Source organism: Trachypithecus francoisi, unplaced genomic scaffold (genome assembly GCF_009764315.1).
Source record: "Trachypithecus francoisi isolate TF-2019V2 unplaced genomic scaffold, Tfra_2.0 Lachesis_group11, whole genome shotgun sequence".
Lineage (NCBI taxonomy): Eukaryota > Metazoa > Chordata > Mammalia > Primates > Cercopithecidae > Trachypithecus > Trachypithecus francoisi.
In genome coordinates, this window is record NW_022681456.1 from 89,293,223 (window position 1) to 89,307,903 (window position 14,681).

The window sequence follows — 14,681 nt, forward strand, 5'->3', positions numbered from 1 at the left end:
TTATCACATGCTCAATTCACATGGAGCTTCATTAACCAAATACCCAGTCATTTCATGTGATCCATCATTATTCTCTGCTCTTATGCTCTTTACTTAAACAGCTGATTACTTAAACAGCTGATATTTATGAATTAGGGGCAGGAATTTACTTTAATTCATAGTGATTTTTGTCTCCTCTAGAAATTGATTTTCATCCATTATTCCAGAGTTTTAAGAACAATTGCCCAGATAAGCATGCTGTCACCAGGCACACATTTCATTTTGTACTTAAATACATTTTTTCCCACACATCTTGCTAAAATCAAAACACATAAAAATGTCTGTGGCGCTCTCCTATTCTGTCAGTCTAATAACCTCCATTAAAAAAAAGTAATGTATTCATTTTGGGATGACTTATTTTATTGAACTCATCATGTTGGCTCCTAATGACCTTTTTTCTAATATTCACAAATCATCTCTTAAACGTCTCAATCTGGAATATGGAGATTAGTGCTCCAGCTTCAGTGTCTCCATTTATGAGAATTTAGCCTATGCCCAACTTCTACCCTAACTTCACCACTTTTGGAGAACTGTCACATTTGCCCCACTAGGTTCTGGCAGCTGTCCTAGTCCCTGTATCACCTTGAGATGACTGCTGCACTTCCCAAAGCAAATCTACAAGTGCTTTTAATACCCTGGTTAACTCATTTGGAACAATTATACTCCTTTCTAAAACATTCTTGGGCAGCATAAGCTTCTGTAGACTTCACCAGACCCTTTAACCATTATCAATCTAAAGTTCACTTTCATTAGCAGAAAAGACAAAAGTAATATAGAAGCTAGTAAGCTGTTTTCTCATTCATCTCATACAGTTAAATTGACTTCCTTAAACTGTGGGCCAACCACTGCTTCTTCATCATCTCACATAACTCAAAAATCAATTAATCTCTCTGATCATGCTAAGCATTTTTTCACAAGTCTTGACTTACTGAGGGAGGACTTTCATTTTACACTCACGTTTTTAGGCTAAGAATGGAAAAAAATAAGATTAGAGTGTTCAAGAGGATTATTAGTACAGAATGACCATTTGTTAGCCTTCTGAGTTAAAATGGCTTTAGCAGGTCTTGTCTGACTGGGCCCAGCAACTTAATCACCATTTATGACTATTTCTCTGAGAAAATAACATTCTATATTCCAAAGAAGTGACTCTGAAAAAATTTCTAAATGACATCTTTGCATGTTGAACTGCTTCACTTTTGCTCATACTCCCCAATCCTAACAAATCCATGAATTTAGCTTTTGAATCAGCCACACAGAGCAAATAAATATTCCTCCATATTCAGACAAAAATGCACATTCCATCACCTTCTGTTCTTGAATGCACAAAAAGCTTTCAACCTTGAAATGCCATGTGAATTCCTACCACAGCAAATGGGCCAATTTAGCAATTCTTACTAGTCAGTTTATCTCTGATCAATGGGTCATTTCCCCCTTTTCAGAGTCCTTTTGCCAAATGAATATTCCTTTGTTTGGTTTTCTTTTTTGGTTGCGTTTCTTTTCTTTTTTAGTTTGGCAAGCTTAGGGCCAAAGACACAAGGCAAAGTCATCATATTTCTTTGTTTATAGAAGGGAAAAGAGTGTAAGTCCAAGTGAAAAAATGTTTGACTTATTAAAATGCCTTATTCCCAGACTTTCTGATCCTGAAGATCTGGGAGTGTGTGGGCAGATCTTGGGACTTCAGTTGGGTTTCTGGCATTAGCCAGAAAGGTCTTGGATTGACCATAAAATAGACCAAAATATTTTTCAATAGCCCCAACACCAATTCAGTTGCTTCAGAAATAACCAAAACAAAGTCTGGACTACTCAAGGAAAAAAAAAAATGGTGAAAATAGATCTTTGAACCCACTTTGAGACAAAACTTGCAAGCAAAAATTTGTAGACCTGTGGGCAGCTGGCTCTGATTCTCTCATACCTTTCACACCTCAGGGCAAAGAAGATTAATATTCTTTTTCCCAAGTGCCACTTCCAGACCATTACTCCTCAATGTTCTTGGAAGAAAATTCATTTCAGGTCCGTGTGAATAGAATACAACCCCAAAGCTTCCTAAAGTCTATCATTTCCAAATTCCCAGCTGCTGCTCCTGGTTCGCTGAAATTCTGATTCCGGGCTCACATGTTCTTCTCCACTATGCATCCAGAGACACGACATGACCAATGCACTCTGGTCCCTCAGTAGCATCACTTCTTACTGCCAATCACCTTCTCCCTTTCATGCAGTAATGCCATAGTCCTACCCTGGCCCTTGCCATCCTGAAAAATTCAAGAAGCATTTATTTAAGAAATATTCAAAAAGGACTTATTTAAGAATCCCTCTTTCTAACCACAACTATATCACCTATTCATTGCACAAGACCCCAGGGGCCCCTTGACTTTTTCTAATCAATCTGCTGACCCTCTTCTTTCTTCCCTCCCTTCCATCTTTAGGGCCACATTCCAGAGCCCACTGTTTCAGTGACATCTTGCCAATACTGTACACTCCATAATGCCCATCTACAAAGCCCCAACTCTGGCTGAAGGCTGCTATCTGCATTCTCGCTGTCTGAATGATGTTGGAGAAAGCCACACAGCAGGGCAGCGTGGTAGGACTATAAATTCAGGATCGTCAGCCCCACAGAGGCCCTGGCCCCAGCCCAGAAAGCCTAGAACTTTTTCCAGGTTTCTCCAGTTAGCCTGCTCGCGCTCTCTCTCCAAATTGGTTAAATCAAACTGTATCTATTCTACACTTGCTCCCCAAAGCTGGACTTGAATGGGAAAAACACACAACCACCCAACCTTGACCATGATCACTACCCTTGAGTAGGCTTTCATCACTGCCAGCAATGACATTCCATTTCCCCAGTGCATTCACTTTCCCACTCTTCAAGATGAGTGTCTCACCCCTTTCTCCTCTCTTCAGATCCCCTTTCCCTCAATCTTAGCTAATGCCTTGCTTTCCATTTCACTGGTAAATGAAAACCAATCAAGAAAAGGATTCAGCAATCTTCTACTATCAAATCTATTGAACTAATTTCACCTGTGCCCCAATATACTGGCTTTCCTCTTACTTCTAAGAAGGAACAGACCCTACAGTTACGGCCAATCCCTCCACTTACAGATGGGATTCCCTTCTTGCCCTCTCAGGGACATTATACCAGTAATTCTTCCCTCTCACTCTTGTGTCATCAGATTTTCTCTCCCTTACTGAACTGCTCCCACTACCTGACAAACAGTAATTCCTGCCATCTTAAAACTCTCTTCACGGTAATCATCCTTCCAAGTACTACCCCCTTTCTCTGTATTCTTGCTTGGCAAAAAAAAATATATATATATATATATTTATACACACACACACATATATACACATACACACACACACAGACACAAAAGTGTTACCTAAATTCTCTGTATCCAGTTCTTCTTCTTCCATTCTGTTTTGAATCCTTTCTAATAAGGTTTGGATTCTACCACTCACCGCAAACCCCTCCCATCACGGTCTTTTCCCTGTTGTTAAATACAATGGTCAATTCTGCATCATCATCAGAATTTGGTCATTCCTTCCTACTTTATACTTTCTTCACCTGGCTTCCAAAGCACTTCACTTTCCTCCCACCTCACTGGCTCCTCCTGGCTCAGCCTGTCCTGCTGATTTTTCCTCATCTCCGTGACCTGTAAACACTGGTGCCCCCGGGCTCAGTCCAGCATCTCCTCTCTATTCTATCTCACTGCTTTCCTCGCTGCTTTCATTCAGTCCCATGGCTTTAAACATCACCTGTGTGCTGACAACTCGGGAGTTGGGTCCCCCTCTTTAACTCTTACTCCAGGTTCATATATCCCACTGTAAACTGACATCTCCACCTGAATGTCTCAAACTTTACATATCCAAAACAGAATTTTGATTTTTCTCCTGCACATCCTCTCCCTAAACTGCTCCTTCCACAGTCTTCTGGATCAAAAACTTGGAGTCATTCCTTGATTGCTCTTTCTCACATTTGATCTGTCAACAAATTCTATTGCTTCTACCCTCAGAATGTATTCAGAATTTGAGTATGTCTCTCTACCACCATAATAACACTCAGGACCAACCCACCACCATCTCTCCCTTGGATACCTGAGATAGTCTAATAGGTCTCTCTGCCCCTGCTGTGCTCCTCCATAATCTATTCTCAGCATAGTCCAAGGGATCCTATGAAAACAGGTCAGTTCAGGTTGCTCCTCTGCTCAAAATCTGCCAGTTTACTCTCCAAGGGCTCACCCTCAAACGACTTCCCAACTCAGAGTAAGACCAAAGTCTTTACAATGGCCTATGAAATCCTCATATCTATTATTCTCTCGATCTTTCTACTCCAGCCACAGTGTTCTTCCATTTCCTTAAATGTATCTAACCAACTCTCCTACCTCGAGGCCTCTGTTTATGCTGCTCCTTCTGCCAGGAAAGCTCTTCCTCCAGATTTCCAAAGCGCTTGCTCCCGCAGCACCTTGAGGTTTTTTCACTTGGCAACTTCTCAGTGAGATATTCCCTAAACACCCTACTTAAAACTGTCACCCCCCACTCCACATACACACACATAATCCCTACTTTTTCTCTAAAGGATTATCTCACATTTATTTTGTGTTTTATGTCTCCCCCATCAAAATGTTAGCTCCACAAGTGCAGGGATTTTTTTTTGTTTCTTCACCTAAAATAGTAGATATCGAATGAATATTTTAGTAAATTAATATTTTAACTCTTCCTTGGGATCACATGTGTTTGCATATGGTTGAAGATAATCAAGTTGAATTTCAGGGAATCAAAAATATTTTCCTATAAAGCAGTATCTTCCCTCAAAAAGAGAGTGAGTTACACAAAATCTCAAAGGGGGATAATTACTCTTCAGACTTCCTTCTCTCTGTGTATCTATGATGCTTAATTAATGGGACATATATTTGTTCCCCTTTAATCTTCATCTTCCTGAGTCTATTTTTCTATTTAGCGTTTCTAAATCCTGTGGTTGCTCATCATCTTCCCTAATTTATCCTATTATAAACCTAATACTCTTTTGCCATCCCAAATTCTTATTACTTATTCCAAATTTCGTAGAGACTAAGCAATGAAAAACATCTTCAGTTGGCATGAGATCAGAGGCAGTAGGAATCTTCCAGCTTCTCAAAAGTCAGTAGGGTAACATATAAACCTTGAGTTCTAGAAAGGCTGGAAAACGGGGGTATTACTAGTCAGTCTCAGACCATAAAACATAATTCCTTGGCTTTCTCTTTCCTTCCTTGTGTTTTCATGTTGACCACAACCTGATTTCTATCCATGGCAGTATCTTCGCTTGCTGCAAGCAGATTCACCACTGCTAGATCAGAATCCTTTCCCACACCCCATCCCTCAGCCCATGCGTACTCAGGCAACTGGCCCATATGAGTTCCTGGGTCAGTGTCAGCTGAGTCAGGGTTTCTAGAAATAGCCTTGACCATTACTGCTCCCCCTACATCTCCAGTTATTTTTTTTCAACTCCTTGGGGCTTGGAATCAACCTGGGGTCTAATGGGCCAGCCATGACTGCCCCTTAGATCTCCTTTGCTCTTAACCAGACCTGGGATTGGGCAAACTGGGGGGAAGTGCGGTATATCCTGCATGCAACCACGTTGCCGAACAATATTTATCTGCTCCATCACCATGTGGACACCTCCCCATCCTCAGTTTGAATCACATGACCTATTTCTGCAGTCTCTACTTTTAAGACTGAACTCTACAAGGTTATCTGAGTCTCTGGTACTCAGTTCCCAGCCTCACTTTAACCGATTTCCTTCCCCAGAGTAATCATGCACCTAATCTATTTTCTTCCATGTACCCAAATGATAGTCACCATTCACATAGTTCCAGAACATCTGGCTATGCCACCATTTTCCTGACTACATCCTCCTTGAACTAACTGCTTTCAAGGTAACAATGAATGAGTTATGCTTATCAATATATTGAACAAATAATGTCAGAGACAATAACAATGTTGGAGAAAACAAAACAGTGTGGGAAAAATGTTCATGATAAAATGTTAATGAAACAAGTTATCAAACTGATTTCATTGTGCTTAAACAAAAAACTGAACCAGGATTGAGACAGTTTCCCACCACAGCAAGATCATCAAGTTACTTTCTAATGCCAATATTTGCCGGGTCCCTTTTACCTGGACTCTCACCCACACACCCACCTTACCTTGAAGTGTGTCTACAACAGTTTCTAGTTTCAACACATTCCCAGCTCCTCATAAGCTTTGGGGTAGCAAGAACACATGCACCTTATGTTCACATCTCTGTTTATCACTCACCATTTTTGCATAGTTTGGCTAAACTTACTTGCCTAAGTCTGCAAAGTGGAGCAGGAGCTGGAGAAGAGCAACACAAATATGCAGGTGACAGGTAATCAATGGACAAACTCTGCAGCAAGCGAGAGAAGAAGCCACTGAAGATGCTGCCAAGAGCAAGGTAGGCTGTGGCCTCCAGGCCATGGGGGAGGTTCACAGCAGCATTTATTTCACTGTAATTTATGCACACTATATATACAGCAGTGCTGGCTTTACCCAACTAGTCACATTAGAGACACCTGAGCTGTGAAGGAAAACTTGAATGTGCTTATGATGCCAGCGACCAAGACTATTCAACTGGCAATGTTCTCTCAGGCCTCGTTTCAAAGGAAAGAAAAACAGAAATTCTGAAGGAAATGAACTAATAATGACAAGCATTTTAGTCTCCCTGTTAGCCAAACTCTATAAATACACCCCATTGTATAAAAACACTAGGCTCTTGATCCTTCTAAAATCTGAACTATTTGAGGATAAGGCCCGAGTAAACATGAACTAGGCTTTGCTTTATTTCGGTTCAACTCCGCAAACTGCAGTTGGACTTTCCAAAATGCCAGATGGAGAAAAATAGAATATCGATTTTTCAGCTTCTTTTATTCCTCTTTTCAGTCTTTTTTCAATTTTGCTTTGCCTTTGGATTCTTTCTGCTCCCAGGTGTGTACTGTGACACCCATTTCTGATTTTAAAATGTGGCTTGAATCAACTTACCTGATTTTGTCCTGGCATTTGCCTGCCTATACATTGGGAGCCACCCATTTTCATTGACGCTGTAACCTTCTGCCTACAAAAAGAGCTGACCTTAAATATAATGCTTGATTCCCCTGGGCACCCTATTCTCAAGGTACCACTTCTACACCTTCTGTTTGTTTACCATGGAGACAGCAGTTTATGTTTACTGTGGAACTGGGAGTATGCTGATTAAGCTGATGCTAAGGAGAAAACACAAGCAGTTACACAAAGAAGTGGCCTTAATGAGCATCAGATGTGTGAAAATCTATGAAGCACAAGAAAATCCCAGATTCTCTCCTGAATATGTTATGAACCCAAAACTAGAGAAAGATAATAGGCAGGATATAGAAATCTGGTATCAACCACACGTTCAGGACTATGTGATTAACAGTTTCCAATGCCATCACTGCAGTCTAAAAATATGACTCACGGTAATTCTGTAAGCATGAGAGTGAAAAATAAAAAAGTGGGGATTTAGCCTAAGAATCTCCTTCCAGCTTGGGTGTTCTCAGATTCACTGTGAAAACAAGTCTTTCAATAAGGTAAATGTATTCTGTGAGCCTGGAGTTCCACCCCTGGTCGTTCTAGCTTAGACTAGCTGTCTTCTTCCACTTTGAAAAGGAAAGTGTGGTACTGAAGAAGTTAATGCTGAAGGAGGAGGAATATTATCGGTGTATCTGCCTTATCTGTGGCAACAACACAGCAGAGACTTGCCAGTCTGCAGCACTGCAATACACTCAAGGTTGTTCCTGAGGAAAATACTTTTATTTTCACATAGGAAATTGGTGTGAACTATGTATAGGTTTACCAGGCGCACCAACACCTTGTTGCACACACTTTTTTTTAGATTAGACATGTTGCTTTAAGAGTATCAACAAAAGGAGACAAAAACAAAACAACAAAAAAAAGGCAGCTTCATGAAATGTCTGTGTCAATTCTGCTTTCGGTCTCTAACTGCAAAAGTCAGAAAAACCACAAAATTGCTCTGCTACTTTAAGATGCAGGAATATTGGTGGGCATTCACAATTTCCCTTTACCAGAAATCTTATTGAATATAATAGGAAAGTCGTTGAATACTACGTCTTTCTATTATATCCAGGTGATTTTCACAGTAGGCAATCTGCTAGTACACCACAGGAGTCCCACACTTTGAAACAAAATGGCATTGTGGATACAGTTTTATGTGCCATCCCTTTTCAGTCCAGAGCACTCTAGTTTCTTTACTCTTGGTTGAATTGACTAGGCAATCCATAAAGAGTGAGCAAGAACAGAAAAAGCACATAATGAGGTTTTTTTGGGTCTTTATCAATAATACAATTGTGCTCTGCCAATTACTAGAGTAGTGATTGTATATCACACTTTGAAAATAAATTTAAAAAGATTTATGCATTCCTAAAGTGGTAGGCCATTTGCAACAGGGACAAAAATCAGGAAATGTAAGCAGATCCTGGCATGTTTCTCCTACACATTTGGTGCAATAATATGGTACATGAGTCACAGAAACACTTGTTCCCATCCCCCCCTCCAAATGAGCCTAATATAAAAACCTATTTAGTATTAAGGATATTTTGCACAAGGCATCCTATGTGCTTAATTTTCTTTAAACAAGGCATTAATAAAATCACAGTAGCATCTAATAAGATTTTTAATTCCTTAAGGGTAGGAACCATGGCTAATCTTTAATCAGTCCAATTTAGTGGGAGCATTTAGCTCTCTTCCTGGTAGAAACAACCAACAGAATATTGCTAGCCCTACGAGATACATGTAGGTTGTATTACTGAAAGCTCCAGGATGAAAGGAAAAGTAGACTACGTTCGCTACCAGTGACTGGCACTGGTCAATGTACCTGTATATGCTTAGAGACTATTTTCCAGAGTTACTAACAACAGATACTGATAGCAATGGTATCAATGAATGGAACAGGAGTTTCAGAAACAAGATGCTATTTTATTACAAAATGAATTCCCATTTAAAATTACATGAACAATATGAAGAACAAACATATGGAGCGTGATGCCGAGACAATCAAGTTCAGCAACCTATTCCCGAGAGACACCAGAGCTCTGAACGCACAGTCCCTGCCATAAGATCTATGTAGGATCTACAGCCACTGAAGGAATGTATTCATAAAATAACTTTTATGAGAAAGTTTTTCATAAAATTTTTCGTGAAAAATCTCTTAGCTAGCAAATACAAATTTAAGATAAAGGAGTAGTACTCACAAACTCCGGGGTTCGAAAATCATGCTGACTTTCCAGTGATCCCAAATCGGGGATAATTGTCTGTCCAAGGTTTTCCAACACTAAAAACAAATGAATGAATATATAAACAAATGAAGCACGAACTTGCACTGGCTGACATAGTCCTTTACTTATAAATCAGCAGCACCGGGTTATTAGCATTTGTAGCGCATTGACAGGTTTATATTATTTAACCCTTTCAGCTATCAGAGATACTTAAAAATCTGTAGCAGCTGTTTCATCTATTGGATCTACCAGACTATGCCAGGGTTGTAGAACACTAGGTCTTAAAATTCTCTAGGCAAGGTCTACCACTGAAAATTATTTAGCTGGTACACAGCAACCAAATGTTACAAAAGTCTAGCTAAGGAACACTTTAGTCTACTGACGTTCTTTGTGCTATTACACGTCAGGGTACTGCTGTAGAGTCCCTTTGTGGGTAACAATTTTTTCTTTCTTATTTTTTTGAGACAAGGTCTCACTCTGTCACCCAGGCTGCAGTACGTGGCACAATCACAGGTCACTGCAGCCTAGACCTCCTGGGGTCAAGTGATCCTCCCACATCAGTCTCCCAAGTGGCTGAGACCACAGGTGTGTATTACCATGCCTGGCTAATTTAAAAACATTAAAAAACTTTTTTTTTTTTTGGTAGAGTTGGGGTATCCCTATGTTACCCAGGCTAATCAGTCTCGAACTCCTGGCCTCAAGCGATCCTCCTGTCTCAGCCTCTCAAAGTGCTGAGATGACAGGCATGAGCTACCATGCCTGGCTATTTTAAATCTGATAGAAATATAATGGGAGCCAGATAGAATTTACTTGGAGATACATTAAAAAAAAAAAAAAAACAGGTGAAATTAATTTTAATAACATAATTTAACCGATACTACCCTAATTATCATTTGAACATGTAATCAATGTAAAAAACTATTCATAAAATATTTTACCTTTTTTGTATTAAGTCTAGAAATCCAGTGTATATTTTATACTCACAGCACATCTCAGTTCAGACTAGGCACATTTCAAAAGCCCAATAGCTGTTTGTGATTAGTGGCTACCATATTGGACAAGTGCAGTGTTAGAGGGATAGAGAACCAAATCCAGAAGGGAGGTCATTCTGCAAGATGCTCTAGTTCCATCTTGTCAACAAGTTACTGACATGAATAAAACGAATTGTTCCAGGTTAACAATCATTTGCAGCATGTGGTTCTGGATTGGATCCTGGCTTAAATCAACAAGATGTAAATAACTTTTTTTTTTTTAACGTGGAAAAATTTGAATAGAATTTTTGCTATGTAACAATGTTCTGAATAAATGTAAAGAGATATTCTTAAATATTTAAGTAAACTTAAAGATTTAATGTTTAATTAAGTTTAAATAAATATTCTCATTTATCAATAGGTTCAGCCTCTAACAAGTCAATGACATTAACAAGGGAGATCAAATTTAAAGAGCTCTAAAGGACATAACCACTAGCAATACAGGGTTTGTATTGCTAGATACAACTGGATCCTAACTTGGACAAACCAGCTATAAAGGACTTATTTTTCAAAACTGGAGAGTTTGAGTATGGAATAAGTATAAAACTATAAAAAATTACTTTTGGCTGGGCATGATGACTCACACTTGTAAACCTAGCACTCTGGATGCCAAGGCAGGAGGAGTGCTTAAGCCCAGGAGTTTGAGACCAGCCTGGGCAATGTGGTGAGACATCTTTACAAAAAACATTTTTATTAGCCAGGCATGCTGGTTTGCATCTGTAGTCCCAGCTACTCAGGAGGCTGAGGTGGGAAGATTGCTTGAGCCTGGGAGGTTGAGGCTGCAGTGAGCTGCGATCATGCTGCTGCACTCTAGCCTTGGTGACAGAGCAAGATTCTGTCTCAAAAAGAAAAAAATACATAATGCTTTTAATTTTATTGTGTATGATTTATCTTGGCTTTGTAGTGACTTTTAAAAATGCATACTATATTTTCCCTTAATCCATTTAAAGCTTTTATAGAAGAGAAGGCTGGGTTCCTACTGATCTAGAAAAATTCAGTGACCCAAAAGAAGAAATCTCAACATATATATAGGGCAGAATCAAAAGAGATCTCTACGTGATTGTTTACAAAACCAAAGTTTCAGTCAATAATTCAGCCAATTCAGTTACCAAATACTTAAGTTTGGCACCTCACTAAGAAATCTAATATTTGGATTCATTTTTTTTCTTTATTTTTGTTTTTTCGTTTTTGTTTTGTTTTTTTTTTTGAGATAGAGTCTTCCTCTATTGCCCAGGCTGGAGTGCAGTGGCACAATCTGGGCTCACTGCAACCTCCACCTCCCAGGTTCAAGCAATTCTCCTGCCTCAGCCTCCCAAGTAGCTGGGACTACAGGTGCGTGCCACCACACATGGCTAGTTTTTTTTTTGTATTTTTAGTAGAGAAGGGGTTTCCCCATACTGGCCAGGCTGGTCTTGAACTCCTGACCTCATGATCTGCCTGTGTTGGCCTCCCAAAGTGCTGGGATTACAGATGAGAGTCACTGTTCCTGGCCTGGATTCAATTTTAGGTTCACACAGAATACGGGGGAAAAAATACCTCACATCTTTGTATACTTAAGAACTGAAAAGAAATGCCAGTAGAAATGACAGTACAATCAAGTGATTCTAACTCTTCTGAAAAACTGAGTTCATTAGAGGACACCCTATGTGTGAACCAAAGCAGAAACAGAAAACAGATGAGATGAGCAAAGGCTTGAAGAGCTGCAACCATTGCCAAAATTAAGGTGCTTGCCTCTGAGAACTCCTGGAGGGTTATAGTAATCACCGCACAGTCTGTTACACCAAGAGAGTTGTAACATACTAAACTGGTTATTATAGTATAACAGTTGTCCAAGATAATTACACTCCTACAGACCATCTTTAAAACTTGCTAAAATGTGCTTATATGCTAGGCTATGATAAGTGTGTTCTAAGTTGGTGTTGGGCAGCTTGCTTTACACTTGGAAGAAAAGACCTAATCTTTTTATAGTATTAAGACAGATGTTAAAGAAATTATATCCATGGTATTTATGATATTTTGGTTTTTGGCAGAACCAGCAAACAAGGAAATATAATACTGTGGGGTTTTTTTTTTTTTTTACATCAGTATTATAAATCTGATGGAGTGACTTGGCACCTTATCTAGATTCCTAGATGATTAGATGCCCAATTTATCTGTTATCTAAGGTCAATAGACAGAGCTGCAAAAGTTGATTTTTTTTTTTTTTTTTTGAAAGGACAAGCTTAAGAAAGTATACATTTTGCCTAAAGACAGAGGAGAAACAAGATTACCCAGATGTTCTATCCAATAAACGGTATCTATGGATTTGTGAAAGAAATTAGAACTATTTATAGTTTTAGTTATTCTGCTGGTAATGGAAACTAATAGATTCACTGGTTAATGTCAATACAAAGAAAAAACTGTAAGTCTGAGTGAATAAAAACAGAAATGGCTTTATTCAAACATCATCTAGGTAGAACAAAGCCACAGCTGTTGCTCTCATGACCAGACAGAGTGCTGGGAAGCAAATGATTGATGAGGCCACTACGATAATTATACTCCCACTACTGAGGGGCTCTAGTTACTGTTTGATATTCTCATTTATGGTAATCTAACACAACTGAAAAAGTTCATTTCTCAGCAAAAATAAAATAGTCAAAATCAAGGTGACTCTGAGAGCCTGTATTAAAATGAACAGAATCAGGACAAAAGCCTAAAAAGGCAAATATGTTAATTTCATTTCTTTCCTTATATAAATCATGTTTTTCTTAACGTAATATGTTGAAATGTATTTTTAGTACTGTCACTATGCCTCAGCCTTATACAGCAAAAGTACTATCTTCAGTGGCATCATGATTAGTTCATTTAATTTTGGCACTTGGAACAACAGTATTTGGGACCTCTTTGTTATCTGTTCATCAAAAGGCTGACTAGAAAACTAAAAACTAGTTATTCTAATATGACAAAAACCTTGGTCTTGATATGTTAGTGGGATTTTGCATGGATGCACAATGAAAGTGCAGTTCAAAATCAGGTTCAACAAACATCAAAATCTACTTTATATTTTTGCACAGACACTGTTTTAAGGCCCTAGGGAAGCCAAAAAGAACCAGACAAGGTTCCGTTTTCTTGAAGAAAGAAAGCTGAGACATAATTAATGTTAATTTTAGTGTCATTTCTAAGTGCCACACTAGACAGATTTACGAAGTACTGTAAGAATACTATCAACTGGATAGGTAAACATTGAATGATTGATGATTTGGGTCAAAAACAAAACACACTAAATAGCTACCTTTCCTAAATTCAATAGAATTAATTACATAACACTTAGTGAAAAAATAAAGAGCATACTTTAAAAATTTTTATCAATGCATTTAGTACAGTGAAATTGAAGCAATAAAGTCCTTGGTGGTACCAATTCTGACTTACTTGGTAGTCCAAAATGAAGGGCCCAAAAGAAATTTCTAGAGGCCCAGTCATATTAATAATGCAACACTGGAAGCCTCAGCAGAAAGTTGCAGTTCACATGATTACTTGTCTACCAATTAGAAATGGAATAACTAACATCCATTGTCCCAATTGCAAAATAAAGAGAAAATCTATACAGCAAAGTTGTTTGAGACTTACATACACTGGCCAAAAAAAGAGCCATTGTCTACAATTTTATAACTTAGACAATCCATTATCTATGAGAAAACACAAAATGATCTCAGGAAGCTCATGGTTAAAACCCCAAATACCTAATATGTAGTGCCCTAGGAATAAAGATAATCAGAATTAGGCATCCACAATTTATCCACCTTAGCACTAAGCATGACAGGTGGCTGGGTCCAACAACTCATCTGTTATGGGGATTGGTTGCCATTAAAATTATCAGAGAGATAGTGAATATATGCAGAGAAAGCAAGAAAAGTATACCAGGGCCTGGCACAAAGGGCACTGGGTATAGACTAAGGGGATTGATTGGGTTCAAGTTCTGATTCTGTAATTTCTTAGCTCCATGATCCCTGGCAGTGCTTATTCTCAAGTTTATTTATCTAAAGCTAGTGATAACATTACTTTCCCTGGTTATCTCACAAAGTTGGGCAAAGATACAAATGACAATTCACAAGCATGTTGTAAAAAAAAAAAAATAAAGCACTATATAATACAAATTAAGTTCATGTAACAGACTCAATGATATGAAGAAACGTAAACAGAAATGTATCTAGTATTTTGTGCCTGGTACTTCTAAATATCTTATTTTATTTAATCCTATTTTTGTCCCTGTTTTCACAGATGAAGAATAATTAAGTTTATTAGCTGCATGAAGTTAACCATGCAAAGTGACATAATGGGA

General features: G+C 38.6%; 1 protein-coding gene across 6 annotated transcripts in view; it reads right to left on the reverse strand.

The window, feature by feature from the left end:
* The window catches only part of ANO6 (anoctamin 6), a 225,571-nt gene that overhangs the window by 120,480 nt on the left and 90,410 nt on the right, over positions 1-14,681 (reverse strand). For 5 of the 6 annotated variants that reach the window (XM_033222339.1, XM_033222340.1, XM_033222338.1 and 2 more), the window contains one exon: positions 9,309-9,388. The exons of the other annotated variant lie outside the window; for it this stretch is intronic. In XM_033222339.1, the coding sequence (XP_033078230.1) occupies positions 9,309-9,388 (80 nt within the window). The remainder of the gene's footprint in view (positions 1-9,308; positions 9,389-14,681) is intronic. 6 annotated transcript variants of the gene reach the window in all.